Raw genomic sequence first — 18673 nt, 5'->3', positions numbered from 1 at the left:
CCCAGAACAAAAGTCACCATGCCCATCCCACATTCCCGAAGCTGGCTCAGGGCACCTACTCACAGGGGTGTTTGCAGTCGGCTCTGGAAATAGGGCATGCTGCTGGGACAAAACGTTGTGGGTGAGGACGTGAAGGGAAAATTACAAACCAACCGGCCTGTCCAAATGATTTCTCTCTGTGGAACCTAAAATGACCAGGCATGGTTCACCATTGTTGGAAGCACCGACCTCTGCCTTCCCACACAGAAGAAACTGAGGAGTGGAGGAAAACAAGATATAAATTCTACAGCAGATATTTCTTCGAGGATGGATCATCCCAATATAGAATATAGGCACTTTTTTTAAACTTTTCCCCCAGAGCATCACTGACTCACATCCCCTCAAATTTTAGAAAAGGCTCCATCTCTCCTGCCTCACGCTATTAAGTGAGCTCATGTGATCCTTCCACCAACAAGAATGTGAAATGTTTCCCAGTGGTTTTGCAATGACAAGTACTGAGAAGTGGCAAGCAGTCTTCTTTCTAGTTTTGCTCAGTAACTTCATTGACCTTGATCTGACAAGCTCTGTCCTTTAAGGACAAAAACTAGCAAATACACATTTAGGCAAGAAGGAAGAAGGGGGCACATGCTGGGGCAGGGATTGGTGGGAGGAAGAGAGAGTTTTTAATTTGTCCTAAAAAGTGTCTAACTTCACTCTTCATCTCCCAAAAACACTTACGTGGGAGTGTGTTTATAAGACATATACTCCGCCTTCTCGCAAAGCCATTTTACAAATAAACACAGAATGAGGATCCTCAGAGCGGAGACCATAGTTGACTTCTAGCAAATGGGAAGGAGCCAGTTACAATACCTTAGAGGGACCTGTAGTTTCAGGTTTTTAGTAGCAGAGGCCAAAAGAAAGTGCTAGGGCACATGGTTTTGCTATCAGCACCAAAAACTGCACAAACTCACCTAGTGAAAACAAAACAAAACAAAACTTTTGCTGTTCAAGCTAGGCCCAAAGGCCGATCACACTCTCACCTCACCTTGGCCCGTCACTACACACCCCTGTGTCCAAAGCAGATGCGGTGCGGCAAAGGAGCAAGACAACTGGGAAAACTAATTTTAAAAAACGAGGAAAAATGGATGCGGGGCTGGGCTCTCTGGGGCCTCCAAATGTGCATACGGGTCCTGTCTGCAGAGGGAAAGCTTGAGAAAGGCCTTTGCTGCTACGGAGAGGGCCAAAGGCATGACCACCTTTCCCTGTCCCCAGCTCTATTCTCTGGCTCTGACGGACCAAGACACCTGCAGCAGATAGATAGATGGGCAGGCATCCAGAAGGCCAGTTATAGAAATAAACTTCAAGGGTTTGTTTTTATACAGATATTTTAAATGCTCGCAAGCTCAGACCCGTCCTCGGCTGCTAACGTTAGCGGATTACTCATTCTTCCTTCCAATCACGTCATGTGTGAGGTTCCAGGTGGCTGCGGGGTATTTGCTTACAACGGCTACCGCTGGTTTCCCTGAGAGCTGTTTATTTTTCCAGGCCTCAGGTCATGACATCACCCCGCGGTTTCTGGGCAGGCCAGGAGTGCTGGTTTGGGGGATGGGGGATCCGGCCAGGAGGTGTCGTCGCCTCAGTGACCCCGCATCCCAGTCACCGCAGCTGTCCCGGCAGGAGCTTCCCTGGTGAGGAAGGAGCGGTCCAAAGGCAGCCCAGGGGCCCACCGCGGGCCGAGAGGAGCAGGGCTCTGACGCCAGCAGATAGGAAGGAGCAGGGGTGCTGCGGACATCTGACCGGCCATGCGGACGGTGAGGTAGGCAAACGCTCCCACGTGTGAGGAGACGGGGCTGTGTTGGTGGCAAAACTTACAAGAAATGATTTTCACCTTGTAACCCTGCTGACGGCTCTGTCTCAGGGAAGCCGAGCTCCCATACGCTCCCACATTCAGGGACGTCTGGAAGGAAGCTCTGCCAGGCAAAGAGGCAAGGGAGGAAAAGCAAGGGCTTTTGGATTTCACCCCCAGGGTCGAGTTCTAGGGCCTTCTCAAAATCCCAGATCAGATCATGAAGGAAGTTAATGAGGAAAGGAAAGGAAAGGAAAAGAAAGAGATGGGGAAGGCAGAAGAGAAGTAGAAGGACCCCACCAGTGGCTCCAAGAGGTAGCCAGCCACGCCAGAGCAGAGGGAAAGGGCCTATGTGCCACGAGGGCGTCACTGTGCTGCTCCAAGAGAAGAGGTAAGGCTCACACGACCCTATTTCCTGAGAGTATTTTCCCAGACAAGAAAGCACAGAACTCTGTCATACAGAAAAAGAGAGAGAGAGAGAGAGAGAGAGAGACTTTTATAAATCATAGCTGTAGGAAAGTGTCTGCACATAGTAAAATTAGAAGCAGTGGGACATGAAATATGGGAAGAAGAATGAGACAAAGCCTAGTTTTCATCATTTCTTTAATCTCTTTGTTCTCTTCTATAAAATGCAGATGATTAAAAAGATTCTTATACTCTAGTTATGTTAAGAAATGCTTTGGTAGCCAGCTTCTGATACCAAAAGCTCCGCAAGAGTTCATATTTGGTCCTAAAAGCAGAACACAGTCTCTGGCCAACACTCGTGTGTGAGAGGATGGCTGGTGTCAAGTTCTAGGGTGTCGGCTGGCCAGGTCTTCCCAAAGGCAAGAGAGCTCTTGGTGCAACAGAGACCAGAATCAGAGACAGGAGCCCAGAGGGGCAAACCCATCGACACTGAGGCTGCCAAGTCCTCAAAAGGCAATACTGACCACGGGGAACACAAGACAAAGCCTTAAAAACAAGGATCGACACCCCCCGGGAGGAGAGAAGGAGACAGGATAAGTCTGCAGGCATATGTGTCATGTTATTGCAAAGCTTCAGCTGCCCAGTGGAACCTTTCCAACATCAACAGTCCCCAGGCCAGAAAACAAACCTGGCGTCACAGGGTCTGAGTGTGAAAGAAGGATGTTTGGGGTGGTAGAAGGGACTAGGATGGCCCTCTTGCCTCTAAGAGAGAGTGGGAAGAGCGCTCACCTAGACTGGCTTCTGAGTCCTGCTTCACCCTTTTCATGGGTGGGGGGTGAAGCTCTCCTAACCCAGAATCTTCTGGCAAACTCCAATGGGAAACTGCCTCGGGCGCTTGACCCAGAGGCTCCACTCTGTACCAGAGCCAGCTGCCCAGACACGAGTTATCACTCACATGTTATCTGACTTCTCATCAACCCACATGAGATAACACGAAGAGCACTTGGCACAAGATTTAAAGATATTCCGTCAAGAGTAGCCATTATTTTTTAAATCATTCATGATATACCTAATTCTGTGTTAGGCATTTCACATATATCATTGAATCCTCAGAAAAACCCTGCAAGGCACACAGAACCTTGTTTCACAACTAATGAACTTTCTTAAGGTCACTCAGCCTCTCACGGGAAGCCAGCACGGGAAGCCAGGTCTCCTGGTTTGTCTGATACCAAAGCCCATGCTGATGCCATTACGAGGTTTACCACTTCTGTATAAAAATGATCCCTAGCTCTGCCCACAAAAGCCAGACGGCAGGAAGCCTCCCCGGCATCCATTTGTGAGAGACTACACCAGGACAGAATGCCAAAGCTCGGCAAAGGTTCATGTTGGACAGGGCAGGGCCACGTGAGCTGCCCCAAGTTCCTGAGCTGATGATGCAGGCTTCCGTGGGCATGTTTGGAAACATCTCCCAAGGCATGGTCCCTACTTCTGCCTGGTCTATGAGAGGGGCCAGGCATCAGGAGAAAGACACCCCCATGCACACATTCCCGTCCAGATTCTTCTAATTCCGACCCACAGACCAGAGGCCAACAAATTGCTTTCTGTAAGGTGTCAGATAGAAAGCATTTTAGGTTTTGCAGGCCAGACAGTCTCTGTCACAACTATTCAGCTCTGCTGTTCCAGCCCCCAAACAGCCATAGGTGATAGGTAAATAAGTGGGTGTGGCTGTGTTCCAATAAAACTTTATTTGCATGAACAGGCAGCTGGCCATTTGCCAATCCCTGCCTAAATGCCTTTGTGACACCATGTTTTTTTATACATAATTCCATCAAAAGGATCAACAGGTACTGAGTATTACCACTCGATCATGATGGAGAAAGTTCTCAGTTTACCAGAAAATGCCTAAGGTCTAGATCTCTGATAATTATTGCTGACCTCAATTTCTCCCAGGGAGGCTTTGGCTATCCTTGAACTTTCCTCTTCTACACACTAACCCTCCAGACATCACTGGGTCCAACCAGGAAAAAAATGAAGATGGCTGGGTCACACCAACAAAAGGAGGGCGGTTGTACCTTCCTGGATACCATTTCTCCATGAAGACCCAGTAGTCATCCAGTTGGCAACTATCCAGGACAGGTAGGAATGGAAAGCTGAAGAACTTGAGCGGAAGCAAACATCAGATAGCTTCATATCACCACTTCACTTCGCTCGCTCGGAGAAAAGAGCCCAAGAACACAAGAACTCAATTCACAAAGATAAATCATTTTCCCCAGCCCCACCCCTACTAGCTGGGACCCAGGATAAGTTACTTCCTCTCGCTCAGCCTCCATCTCTGCACCTGTCAGATGGAGGCGATAACAACACTTATCTCATTGGGTGGTGGTGAAGCTTCAAGGAGATAACACCTGTAAGGTGTGCAGGATCCGAAAGATGATTCCGATTTTGATGATGAGGATGATGATGGTGATGATGGTCTTTTCTGTCCTCCCCCAGAGCACTCAAACACAGTGAGCTAGATTCTATAATAGATATAATAGGCAGGCAACAAAGCCCTTGTCCTCACAGAGTTTAGAGCCTTGGTAGAGAAATTAACCACTGGTAGATGAAAGCAATTTCTGGTAGCAACTGCTAAATGTCAAGTGAGTGTTCCAGGCAAAGGGTGATGCAGGATTTCAGAGAGCACTGACTGTCATAGCTGCCACTGGTCACAGAGTGACAATAAAGCCTCTAAATAAAGGCTTTGCAGATCTGTTGGGAGGAGGTGGGGGCCAGGGATAGGGGGACCACTGGCACCAAAACCATGTCACTTTGACTTATCACATTTGTCTAACAGCAAGAGGGGAGGTGGAAGGAGGGTCTACAAAGAAGCTTGAATTGAAGAATTCTCACTGTAAGTGGTATCATTAACATTCCCATTTTTCCTACCGCAATGATGATCACAATAACTAATGTACTTTCAGCTTCTCTTGTCCTCACTGTTTACCACTTAGCCAGGCACTGGTTAAGTACCAGATAGACAGTATCTTGGTTAACCTTTACCCAAAGTCCTTCAAGGGAAAGATCATGACCCCCAGAGAGAGAACTGAGGCTCCAGAAGGATTATTTCACTTGCCTGGATTTCTCACTAAGTGCAGAAGCCTGAAAGCCATTGCAGGTTTTGCTGATTCCAACACCTGTGCTTTAACCACGGCACTGTTCTGTCCAAGACCCTGGCCCATGGGACTCACATGGTCTTCTTCCAACCCCATCATCCCCTATCTCCAGCTTTTGTCAATCAGGGAACCAGACACATGCGGAGGTACTGACCTGCCCACATCACAGAGAAAATCCAGAGATGCTGCATGGGGTCATCAAAATGGGTAACTTCCTTGGTACACTTGAGTTCTCCCACTCCCACCTTTAGGCTAGAGCTGGCAGATGGATACACCTAAAGGGGCTCAATGACAGCCCACTTACTAATTAAAGGTCTTCTAAAACTACCCATCAGTTCAAAGGGATGGATCTTTTGTTTATAGACCTTGATATCCATAGGGAGAAAATGATATGGCTGAAATGAAATTCACCACATTTATGCAGGCATAAATTATGCAGAGGGGCATTTCTCACAATGAAGTCTTAGGCGAATAGAAGGGTGATTTCCCCACGATGGAGATACAGATTGGCTTTGTTAATACACTTTCCTGTCGGTGGACATCCAGTCTTCACTGATGGTGAAATGAACTTTATTGACTTTGGTCTTCATTGATGATAAACGAACTCTATGAAAGAGTCCTACGAATCTGATCACCCTCCAAAACTCGTCACCCTTCTACAAGGAGCTCAGCCAGTACCAAACCTGACCACTCACAAGACCCTCAAAAGATGAGACCAGAAATGACATGACTGTAAGCAACTATTTGGAGCCTTAAAAAAATACATAGAACCGGGGCTCCTGGGTGGCTCAGTTGGTTAAGCAACTGCCTTCGGCTCAGGTTATGATCCTGGAATCCTGGGATAGAGTACCACATCAGGTTCCCTGCTCAGCAGCGAGTCTGCTCTTCCCGCTGACCTCTCTCTCCTGCTCTCTCTCTCTCAGATAAATAAATACAATCTTAAAAAGAAAATCTTAAAAAAAAAAAATACATAGAACCAAGTCTCTTAAGCCTTGTGGTCCAACATTTCCATGCCAGGTCATTTTTTTTTTTTTTTCAAATTCTTCTGCATGGCATGTAGAGTCAATTAAAACAGAAAAACATACAGTCAAAAGATTTTTTGCTAAAAGATCAGCTCCTCATGAAAGATGATACCTGAGCTACTAATTGAAGAAAATTAAAGTTGGAAGGGATTCACTCATCTAATCTCGCTTTATAGCTGTAGAAGTTGAAGACAAGACACGTTAGATGACTTGCCCAAGCCCATACTGCGGGTAGTCACGGAGCAACTGTGGGGCAACTGTGGGGCAACTGTGGGGCAACTGCAGGCGATTCGGGCACAAACACAATCCCAGGCAGATTATTTACCTGAATTCCTTACATTGGTGTTGTTCAGTTTGGAGTCCTTGATTACCAAGTGCTTAATCCACAGAGTAGGAGCTGTAATTTCTGGGGCAAAAAAAAAAAAAAAAAAAAAAAAGAAGAAGTAGTAGTGAGAAAATCTGGGCAAAGGGAGTGGTTAACTTGGAGGGTAGCCCCCAGGCTTCAGGAACTTTTTCTAAAGCCTGAGGCATCAAGGCTTTGAGCTTTCTTCCTCATTTCACATCCACTTTGTCCCAACACCTCTCCCTTCTCACTACGGAAGCTCCTCTCCCCGCCAGCTCATGGGAGCCAACCAGGGCCTCCCCTGCTCAGAGGCAGAGTGGTCTAAGTCCAGAGGCGCTGAGCCGCTCCATCCAGGAATAAAAATATTATCCCAGGAGGTGAGGAGCATGGGCCAAGCCAAGTCTCTCTCAGCTGCTTCCCTGGAAGAAGATTTAAAGGGGATAAATCAACAAATGAATGCCAAACAAACCACAGAGACCATTTTGGAGGAAATGACTGAGCCACAACAGATTTCAGCTTGCTGAGACTCTGTTCCACATGGGAAGGAAAGTGGTGAGTCCAATGTGTGCGTCAATATCCTTCCTAATGGTTTCTCATGGACACAGGCTGAATCCTCCAACCAGAGAGCTTGCGGGGGATCTCTAGGCCCTTTGGGGCTTGGGTCACATGATGGACAAGTGGTATGAGAATCGGGAGGACCCTGAACTCAAGAGTGATGAGTCCTTCAGTGAAATTGCTGGGGCGATCTCCCAAGGTGACATGGTCTCCATTTCCCATCTGATCCCTCGAGATCCCCAACTTGCCAAAAATCCAGGAGATTTGTGGATCACAGAAACATCTGAATTTCTAGGCATGAACACATGTATGTATGTTCCACTAAATAACCAGTTGTAAAGGAGAGCTCACATGTCAGTCCTTCTACCTAGAGGTGGGCCTCTGCTCGGGACATCCATAGGCACAGTACTGACCAGTGGCATACTTTCTTTTTATTCCCGTCTCCCGGTCCAGTCTCATGATCCAGGTCTGGATACACTCAGCTGAAAGCTGCTCAAAGTTTGCTGCGTATTGCACTGACAGCCGAACCCCGGTGTCAGACTTTCTAGAAACTGCCAAGCTTCCTACTTCCCCTCATGGGAGCCTGGAGTATATGGCAAAGTGCACTGAAGAATGTAGGCCATGAGCAGCTCAAACTCAAAATAGAGGCCAGCCTTCTGCACCCCACACTCCTCCTGTCTAGCCCTCATACCCCCAGGGACATTCAGCCTCTATCTACCTACCAGCAATACTATGTCTCTTGTCCTAGAATTCCCTCTCAAATGCTCTCAAGGTCCAACTTTGTCAAACCAGGTCCACTAACCAATCTCTTTCCTCCTACTTTCCTACTATACCTCAGCCTCACCATACTCTCCCCCTCTGTCCATATCAGTCCCCCCACTGCCCTGATTCTTCCCTTCCCCTTTCACAATCCAGCCCGGGTACTGTCTCTTCACATAGTCTTCCCCCAGACCACTGTGATCTCCTTTCTCCCCAAAATGTCCACTACAATAAAAACTAAGACCCTATAATTTAACATCTAAAGCTCTCCAGTAGTTGCCATTGTCTTGAGAGCAAAGGCTTCATCTCAACTACTCCTTCTTGGTCCCCCAGAGGCCTACCACAATGGTGGGCACAGAGAAGGGACTTGTAAGTGTTGGTTCATCTACTGAAGGGACAGTGCTGGCCTGTCTTTCTCAGCCATGGCTCTTTGGTCTTGGCAGCTCAAAGGGTCCATCCAGGCTGTGTTATTATTGGACATCAGCAGCTAGGCAGGAAGCCTGGCTAGAACAGAGGGCCTTTCCAGAAGTAGAGAGTGTACCAGTTCCTGGGAGGATCTGCATTTTTTTTTAAAGGTTAAAACAACCCAGCCTAACCTGGGGAAAACTGAAATTAAAAAAGAAAAAAATAATAATAAAGTTTATACAAACATCCAAAGGAAAGATGTTCCTCAAATCTAAAAATGGTTGGGAGTATACGAGTCGGAAGTGATACAAGAGCTTACCATCTCCATCGAACACGGGCTGAGTCTCCATCGTGGGTGTCGGCTTCGACCCGTCATCTGAATTGAGAGTTAAAAAGAATCGAAAAGAGACTACCATTATTGAGGTAAATACTATCTACTCTCCAGCACTGTTGAATGATTGGGGTTTGCACATGGCCCGGCCAAGTCCCAATGAAAAGACCAAAGAGAAAGGAAAGAAAGAAAGAAAGAACAGGAAGGAAAAAAAGAACCACAGAGAGACACCAACAGTAAGACAAATCCAGGTGTATGTTCACCATCCCAGGGGTGGGACAAAAGGGAACTCAACTGTCATGGTCTTGGAAGGCCCTTCCTCATCAACCCACATGACCCGGCAGGATGACTATCAGCCGTGGTCCTCCCTGCAGGAAAGCTGGGGTGTGGGGGTGGGTGTGTACCTTCCCTAGCAGTCCTGAGCTTTGGGCCAGGCATGTTAGGGTAAGGCTGGCATACTTCGTGGCCTCAAATCCTGGTGTCCCCAGTTCCTTCCTGCCCTTTTGTGAAAGGTACCAGCCAAGTACCTAGTGGTCCTCATTGAAGAGCTTCAGGCAAACAAGAGGCTGTGCTTATTCCCTCCCAAACACCTAGCTATTTCTCTATCCTCCCCTAAAAAGGAAGAAAAGGCAGGAAGGACCATCCTCTCTCCAGTATGCTGAACTGGAGAGAATCCAGAATCCCTAGAATACTTCTAAGTATGAAACACCGTGCCCGCCTGTTCCCAGGGAGAGGTTGGGGGCAAGCAAGATAGAAGGGGATGTGAGAAACTGAAGCCTGGACTGGCTTGGAAATTTCTACAGCAGATGACGGGAGCACGAAGCTCCCAGGAACAAGTCCTAATGCACAGGGTCCCAGCAGAGAGTCGGCCACTCTTCGCAGAGCGAGAATGCCTGCAGCGGAGGAGTGAGTGTAGACTTTGCCTTCCTTCAGGACGCTGGGTTACTTCCACCAAGATCCCCCCAAATCTCAGTGCAGGTCAGTGTCTCTCGACTTTTCATCACTGCCCAGCTAAAGAGCATTTTTAGACTTTTTCTTCCTAATCGCCTTCCTAATGAAATATTCATAACACAGACACTGCATGTGTATCTGCTTCTGTACTGTATGTGTATCTGTTCTTTATATGAAAAAAGAACAAGAGTTCTTTTGTCCCCCTGCCTCCCCCCACCCCCAGTCAACTTCCCTTTCTTGATATCTCTGCCTCCAGTGAGAATGCATAGTTTAGAGATTTCTCTGTGTTCTCCCTGGGCAGGGGCGGGGGTGGGCGTGGGGTAGGGGAAGAAGAGCCCCGTGGTCTCAGGCAGTGGGATGATTACACCATCCCCCAGAGATCTTGTACAACTGAACACTACATTCTCCACGCACTAACTATTTTTTGGTCATTTTTTCATTTAACTGCTATGTATTTATTTATATTTATTTGTTTGTTTTACCAACAGTTCTTATTATTAAGAAGAATAAATACCAGTTATTATAATTGGTATAACAACTGGTATTTATTTATTTTAATGGAAGAATAATCAACATACACTATGGTATTAGTTTCAGGTGTACAACATAGTGAGCTGGTGTTCACGGTTGTTACAAAATGATCACCCCAGTAAGTCTAGTTCCCTCTCTCACCGCACCAAGGTGTCACAGTATTACTGGATATAGTCCCTGTGTTGCACACTACATCCCCATGTCTTATTTATTTTGTAACTGGAAGGTTATACCTCTTAATCCCCTCCACCGAGTTCATTAACAATGGAGAAAGCAAGTTCTCAGAGAGTCTCTGAGACGCCAGTCAGATCAGCCTTAATAACAAACCCCCCACCACCCGCCGCCATTTGGAGCTCCCAAAACCTTTGGCCGACTTCCCTGCATCTTATCAGGGAGGGAGGAAAAACACAGAGTTCTGATCCCTTTCTTGAGCGTCAGACTCACACCCCACCCTTGGGATCTTCAGACTGGAGCTCTAGAGAGACCCTAATCATGGCCAGAGGCTGAGGCCAGCAGCCCCACCGTCGGATGACACATGACTCTGCTATTATTCTCCTCGGCTGACACCAAGACCCAGCTCCTACCGGGGCCGAGGCGACCCTGCACCAGCTGACAATCATCCCTAGGAACAAGATATGGGCAGGGGGAGAGGAGTGAACTTGCTGGATAGCTCGTTTGCCTCCAACCGGAGTCCAGAACAGGCATCTTTTGATGCACAACCATGTAAGTTTGATCTGAAAGTCACTGAAGGAGAATAAACACAGAGCAGAACCGCACAATGTCACTTTTTTTTAATAGCATCACTTCCCCTGACTCTATTAACACCTCTTTCCACTGAATTCAATCAGCCACTGAATGAAGGCTTGTGGCAGCTGCAAGGCGCATTTGGTTGCTCCTCCGGATGCAGAGTTCACAGTCTAAGGAGTCCGGCCCCACAGGCTCAGGCCCTCCTCCTGGGATGGCTTCACTTTAGGGGCCTCCAGGGCCACAGAGGGAAAGGGAGAAATCAAACATTCCCGGAGGGACAATGGTGAGAACCCAAGTGAAAAATGGCTCCTGCGAGATTTTAATATTCAACTAAAAATCCCCCCATATTCCAAGAGCTGTAGCTCTCTCTGGAGCAGGGTAACAGAGAACATTCTGCTGCTTCCTCCCACCAATCCAATGACAGTCTCGGGCGGCCCATCTGGTGTAGCGATTAGCAACGTTCCGTTGCCCAGGGGAGGAAGGAGTGTTTCCAGTCTCCCGGGAAAGTTTGGCACTTGTGCGGGCCCAGGACCTCCACAGTTGCCCAGACGCAGGCCCAGGGCCCGAAGCACCTGAAGGCACGTGTGGGCAGTGAATCTTCCTGCCGGGCGGGGTCACCACGGGTAAGGAGGTATAGCCAGACCGCCACAGTGGAGGCCCTAGACAGAAATCTTTATGAAGTGAGAAAAGACAAGGTGCCCCGCTGCCAGGAGAACCACCTGTGAAATTCAGCTGCCCAAAGGATGAGAAGCCAAGCCAAAGCCAACAGGACCCTCTGACCATCATCTCCGGGCACCTGGGCCCCTGGCTCCCAACCCAGCAAACAAGCACACCCTTCCACCAAACACAGGTCCAAGGCCTGGGTCCAAGGTCCACATCAGTTCAGCTTCCTGGCAGGCCTTGAGACAATACCAGGCCCCACACTGAGCCCTGGGGAAAGAGAAAAGCTTCCGCTTAGTCTCCCTGTCTCCAGTGGGGGCACACTCCACATCCTGGCTTTACATCCAAAAAACTGGGTTACCTGAGCCCCTCACTTTTCTTCTCTGGGTAGTGATAGCTTCTTCTGAAATGAAGGGTGCCCCAGTCTTGGGACAAGGTGCAGGACTAAAGATTTAAAAGCTCAGGAGCAAGGACTTTAAAGGCATGAATGCTATGAGTATAAAGCATCTTAACCAAGTGCTTATTTTTCAAATTGGATTTACAAAATTAAAATCCTATCAAAGTTTTTAAATTTAAAAAAAAAAGTAAACCTTTCAACTCAGTAAGAAGATGAACAACCTGATTTTAAAATGAACAAAATACTATAGTAGACATTTCACCAAAGAAGATGCACGAACAGCTGAAGGATGCCTGAAAAGATGCTCAACATGATTAGTTACTAAGAAAATACAGATTAAAACCACTATGTACCTACTAGAATAGCTAAGATTTTAAAAATAGGAAATACCAAATGTTGGCCAGGGTGTGGAGAGACAAAAACCCTCATTCCTTGCTGTGGAAATAGAAAATAGAGTAGCCATGCTGGAGAACAGTTTGGCAATTTGTTTGAAATGTGAAACATAAACTTACCATTCGACCCAGAAATTCCGCTCTTGGGAATCTGTCCAAGAAAAAGAAAAACATGTCCACCCAGAGACATGTGTGCAGAGATCCATAGCACTATCACTTACAAAAGCCTCAAACTGGAAACAACCCAAATGTTTGTCAACTGGTGAACAGGCCACAGATGGGGATAGGGCCCTATCATGGAATACTACGCAGCGACGAAAAATAATGAATTCCGAATACAAGTGACATTATTGATAAACTTCAAAAACATTAGACTAAATGAAAGATTAGCCATGTACAAATGCTCATATTGTAGGATTCCACTTAGATGAAAAGCTTAGTAAAGATAAGTCTATAGAGTCCAGATCTGCAGGTGCCCAGGGCTGGAGGAGGCAGTGGGGTGTAACCAGAAGCCGGTCCAAGGTTTCCTTTTGGAGTGATGGAAATGTTCACTGGTAATGGCTACACGATGCTCTAAATGTGCTAAACTCATTGAACTGTATGTTTATGATGGGTGAATTTTATGGTATATAATCATGCTTCAGTAAAGCTGTTAGAGTACCAATGTCATCTCAGATTCAACCTCAGGCAGCAGCTGCTAAATTATTTCAGTGATCCTTAATTGGCAGGGAGACTCCCACATATTTTAAAGAAAAATGTATCTCAATCTCAGTTGACACGTAAGTTCATGGTGATGTGATATCTCGTGCTCATTGTTGGTGGTGCTTTTGGACCTCACATAGTAGGATGTTAGTCCTCTTTAACACCACTACACTCTTCCAGAACAAGAAGAGGAGAGGCCACTGCAAACGCCAATTCGAAGATTATCGTTTTTCTTACAGGGAGAAAAATGTAAATTCGGAAATAGTGGCGGGGAGGGGGAATAAAAGCAAAAAAAAAAAAAAAAGGCAAGCTTACATTCATGACTAAATGAATGAGGCAAAGCTGAAAGAATTTCTCAAGGATGATGTCAAGATCTGCAATAATGAGACCACTTTGGTTTTGCAACACTCCATTTGAGGCAGGTGGCTTTCCTCATCTAGTCTCACCAATGACCAGCACAGAGGACGTCACTGGGCAGATAAAAAGAGATGGCGTCACAGAGGAAGAAAGTGATTTGTTCCGGGCCCAGAGGCAGGGAGCAGCTCTGGAAACTGCCCAGGCCCAGGATCCTGGAGTTTGGCCTTCCAGTTTCTCCAACCCCCAACCCTGTCTCTTCCTTAAGGTGCAGCCCCGCAAAGCCACACCCCCCGCATGGGTTCCGAGAGCCTGTCCAGACAGTGGGTTTGTGTGACAGCACAATTCCTTGCCCTGCGAGAAGGTCTGGCCCACGCACAGACAGCTGGAAGTCACTTCGACCCCTGATGACACCGTTCAAAGCCTCCTCTGTTTGGCTTTTTGATTCCTGATTGACATTCTCTGGCAAGTGGAGATAAATGCAGGCTGAGGACAAATGTTGATCCGCTCTGACTATTCTCAGCGAAAGACTTTTCAGAATAACAAACAAAACAAAACAAAAACTCAAAAACATTGGTGTGCTTAAGGGACTGAATAGAGCCCAAGAGGTCCAGGGAAGCAGGGCCTGGCCTTTCAAGGGGCTGGCGAGTCCACGAGGAGTTAATTGTTTGGGTATACAATGAGTTTATTCTGACCACATACAAAGAGCTTTCTCTTCCAGGTCCTTCAAAAGCAAATGTGTCAGAGGGGCCAGAGGAGGAATCTGTATTAATGGCAGCTCTTGGGGTCTCTGAGACTGAGGAGCCTTGGAGAATGAGGAAAAAAGAAATTCCCCCCTCCCAAGATTCGGAAGGTCTCTCCACGATCCCAAGCCCCCTTCGATTCTTGGGCTCTGCCCAAGCCATGTCCATCACCAGCCACTTCCCTCGTGAATTATTTTAGACCGCCATTGGTCGTCTTTTACAAAGACATGGAGAGAAACTTCAGCCTGGCAGAAGTACTGGAAGGTTCTTGGTTTTGACGGGACCACATTTATGCCAGAGCCACCAGCCCCCTCAGCTTGTGACTCAGGGACCCAGTGTGGAAATTGGAGTGATGTATTCTGGGCATCACAGGGAGACACCGGTGCCTTTTGCAAAAGTCCCTTAAGACCCTGACCCAAATCATGTGAGGAGGAGGATGGAATTTTAGTCAACATTTCCTGAGATGCATGTCCCAGGAACAATGAGGCTCAGACATGTAGTATGAGCTTTCCTAATCCTGACCTTTGAGAACAGCGGTTATCTGGGCACCTTGGGTCCTTTCCAGAGCAAGAGATCAGTGTTTTACATTCCATCTACCCACCTGCACACTCCCTCCCCAAAGAAGTAGAAACAAGCTCAAAGCTGTTTTTTTGCAAACAATTCCCTACATCCTCAAGCTCCACATTCCCCTGAATAAGAGCAAAAACATGATGCTGGTGAAAAAATAGACCAGACATGGAAGAAGAAGAGAAGAAAGAGGAGGAGGAGGGAGAGGAGGGGGGGAAGGGGGAGAGGAAGGGAGATGAGGAACCACCAGCAGCAGAGTCAGTTCCGAGCTGGGTTCACAAAGAGAAGTGGGCTAGTTTTTTTTAACTCTATTTTGAAAAAAATGATAGATTCCCAGGAAACTGCAAAAATAATACAGGAAAGTTCCATGTACGTCTTGCCCAGTTTCCCTTGATGGTAACATCATCATAGCGAACCTAAATACATAGGCAACCTACAAATATGTAGGTCACCTCATTGTTGTACAATATCAGAGTCAGGACTTTGAAGGGGGGTCATCCATGGACCTCATCCACATTCCGCCAGTTTTACGGGTACTCATGTGTGTATGTGTGTCAGGGAGGGGGGTATTTCTATGCAACTTTATCCACGTGCTGATTCGTGTGACCACAGTTAAAAGACAGAACTATTCCATCACCATGAAGATCTCCCTCTATGGCCCCTTGATCATCACACGTGCCCTCCTCCACCCCATCTCTCACCCTGGCCACCACTGATCCTTTCCCCATCTTTACAATCTTGTCTTTTCTAGAATGTTATTTAAATGGAATCATGCAGGAAGTGACCTTTTGAAATGAGCTTCTCTTACTCTGCATAATGCCTTTGAGGTCTATCCAAGTCGTGGTTTGCACACACGGATGGCTTGTGCTCTCTTACCGCTAGATCGTGTTCCACGGGGTGGAGGCACCGAGCTGTGTTTCACCCACAGAAGGACATCTGAGTGGTTTTCCTCTTCGGCTACCACAGATAAGGCTACCGTGATCATCCACATTTGGGTTCTTGAGTACACACAAGTTTTCATTTGTCTGGAATAAAGGCTCGGGAGTACCATGGCTAGATTATAGGATAACTGTTTGTTTTGTTTTTCACTCTGTAAACAAACTTTCAAAGTATATCTCCTGGAGGGTGTATCATTTTACATTTTTACCAACGATGTGTGAAACATCCAGTTTCTCCACAGCCTTACCACCATTTGGTATTGTCCCTAATTTTTTTTTTCTTAATTTTAGCTATTCTAGTAGGTGTGTAGTGATATCCTCTCATGATCTTAATTGGCATTTCTTTATGGCTAATGATGTTGAAGATCTTTTTGATGTGTGTATCTGCCTTTTGCATCTGAGCTCTGGTAAAATGTCTATTCATGGATTTTGTCCATTTTTAAATGGAACTGCTTTTCAACAGGTTGAGTTTCTGAGAGCTCATTACATGTTCCAGATAGAAGTCCTACACTGGATATGTGGTTGGTAAGTATTTCCTCCCAGTCTGTACTTTTTTTGTTCTCTGAACAAGATCTTTCAGAGCCAGTTCTTAATTTTGATGAGGTCAGATTTCACAAATTTTAAATTTGGGGGATCATGTGATTATAGTTCTAAGACAAAAAAGCTCTAGACTCATCTACCTATGATTTCTGAGAATCTCCTCCTATATTTTCTTTTAAAAGTTTTAATAGTTTTACATTTTACATTTAAGTCCAAGATCCACTTTGAATTCATTTTTGTGTAAGAAAATGGGGTTTGGGTTGAGGGCTTGGGGTTTCTTGTTTTTGTTTTTGCCTACAGATATCCAGTCGCTACAGTGCCATCCTCCTCAGAACTGCTTTCTGTCTCTGTCCCATCAGTTTGCCAACCTTGGGCAGGCCTTTCTCTGGGTTCCTCACTCTGCTCCACTGATCTTTGTGTCTATCCCTTGGCCGACACCACACTGTACTGAGTACTAGAGCACTGTAGGTCTTCACCAGGGTATTATGATTTCAACTTCGTCACATTCTAGAAAAGGCAAAATTATGGAGACAGTAAAAAGAGCAGGGGTTGCCAGGACTGGAGAGCACAGAGGATTTTTAGGATAGCGAAAATACTCTGTGTAATATTGAAATGGTGGACATGTGCCATTATACACCTGTCCATTTCCACAGAAATGCCAGCACCGAGAGTGGGCACTAATGTAAACCATGGGTCCTGGGTGATGACAACGGGTCAGTGGAGATTCACTGATTATAATGAATGTGTCACTCTGGCGTACACGTTGATAGTAGGGCACCTCTGCCTGTGTGGGGGCAGGGGCTGTATGGGAGATCTGTGTACTTTCCTCTTAATTCTGCTGTGGAGCTAAAACTACTCTAAAAAAAAGAAGTCTTTTTTTTTTTTTAAGAAAAAAGAAATGAAACAAACATTTTTAAAAAGGGAAAGGTCACAGCATTTGTTCGGAAGAACACAGGAAAGCGTGAATTGAAACTTCATCAAGGGTCATGGGGGAGTAAAGCATGAAAGCTCTCTTTGTTTTTAAAAGAAATCAGAGTGATACCTCCCACTTCATTTTTCATTTTCAAAATGTCGTAGCTCTTCTAGCTCCATTGCTTTCCATGTAGACTTTCAAATAAGCAGCTCTTGGATCTCTGTTTTCCTTCAGCTGGCACAGAATTGGGTACGGCAGGACCCGAGAGTGGGGATTCGTTGGCCTCTCCCCCAGGAGCTGCGTGGTGCTCTGAGCTGGAGACAGGGGCTCAGATGTGGCCCAGAGACCTCTGTGTGCACATGCGGAAATCTCTGCTTCCAGCTGCGTTCCTGGACCATGCCTGGAACTGAACTCAAGGGACAGCGAGCCAATGAACAAATTCTCAGTGGCCTGACCATCTGAGTCCTCACCTGGACCTGGGGGACCCCACAAAGGTACCAGGCAGTGGGATCAAGAACGTGAATGGCAAGTCATCAGAGAGGGAGACATACCACAAGACTCTTAAGTGCAGAAAACAAACCGAGGGTTGCTGAGGTGGGTGGGGGATGGGGCAACGGGTGATGGGCACTGAGGAGGGCACGTGATGTGATGAGCAAAACTGATACACAACTGATGAATCACTGAACTCTACATCCGAATCTAATGATGTACTGTATGTTGGCTAATTGAATTTAGATTAAAAATAAAAAAAGAACTTGCCAGTGGGCCAAGCTCATCCCAGGCACCTTCCCCAAGAGTCTTTCCTTCAAGGCTCTGGCCATGGGGACTACCAACCAGGGCTGGGTGGAGGGGCCACCTACTTTGCCTCCCAGCAGAGGTGACAGTTTCCCAGCACCTAGAAACCTGTGCCTCCTGGGGAGGCTTTCCCTCCCCCTGAAGGGAACCTCTCTAAGAAAGAGGCTAAGGACCATTAGAATGTGAGTTCCACAAGGCAAGGCTGAGCTCTTATCGTGTTCCTTGTCGCCGGGTCCTCAGTGATCATAACAAGCCTGGCACTTAGGAGACTCTCAGTAAATATTTGTTGAATGAAAGAATAAGAAACCAAGTAGAAACACCAGAGGTTACACATAACACCAGGGACTCAAAAGAATCCACGACTAGGAGGCTTGTCCAGATCCCTAAAACCCCTTTCCTCTCCAGTCCTTGGAAATGGGATTCAAACTCTTCATTTAGAATCCTCCACGCATAACTTTCTTCAGAGACCCCAGCATAGGGACTGGGTGGAGGGCAGGGCTTGAGCACATGGAGCCAAGCTGGGGAGTGAGGAAGGAAGGAGACAGGGCACTTGCACGTGTGCTCGAGCACACCCACGCACACCTGTCTACACTGCAAAGCTGGTACCCCGATGTGCCAGGCTTGGTCAGCACGGCTCGGGGTCCTG

The 18673-nt window shown here is 46.8% G+C and overlaps 1 protein-coding gene and 1 long non-coding RNA gene across 4 annotated transcripts in view; one reads left to right on the top strand and one right to left on the bottom strand.

Annotated features, from left to right (window-relative positions):
* Positions 1 to 18673, bottom strand: part of SMOC1 (SPARC related modular calcium binding 1) — a 148332-nt gene that overhangs the window by 29113 nt on the left and 100546 nt on the right. For all 3 annotated transcript variants that reach the window (XM_013055565.2, XM_045071027.1, XM_045071029.1), the window contains exons 6-7: positions 8786 to 8875; positions 6730 to 6810 (exon numbers count right to left, since the gene is read on the bottom strand). In XM_013055565.2, coding sequence (XP_012911019.2) covers positions 6730 to 6810; positions 8786 to 8875 — 171 coding nt within the window. The remainder of the gene's footprint in view (positions 1 to 6729; positions 6811 to 8785; positions 8876 to 18673) is intronic.
* Positions 1503 to 17879, top strand: LOC123389510. Its single transcript, XR_006604101.1, has 3 exons — positions 1503 to 1795; positions 16243 to 16304; positions 17467 to 17879. It is a non-coding gene; the product is annotated as an uncharacterized LOC123389510 (long non-coding RNA).

This window comes from Mustela putorius, unplaced genomic scaffold (genome assembly GCF_011764305.1).
Source record: "Mustela putorius furo isolate JIRA1106 unplaced genomic scaffold, ASM1176430v1.1 tig00000129_pilon_pilon_pilon, whole genome shotgun sequence".
NCBI lineage: Eukaryota > Metazoa > Chordata > Mammalia > Carnivora > Mustelidae > Mustela > Mustela putorius.
The sequence above is the reverse complement of the archived record's forward strand: the minus strand, read 5'-3'. Positions and strand labels throughout refer to the sequence as shown.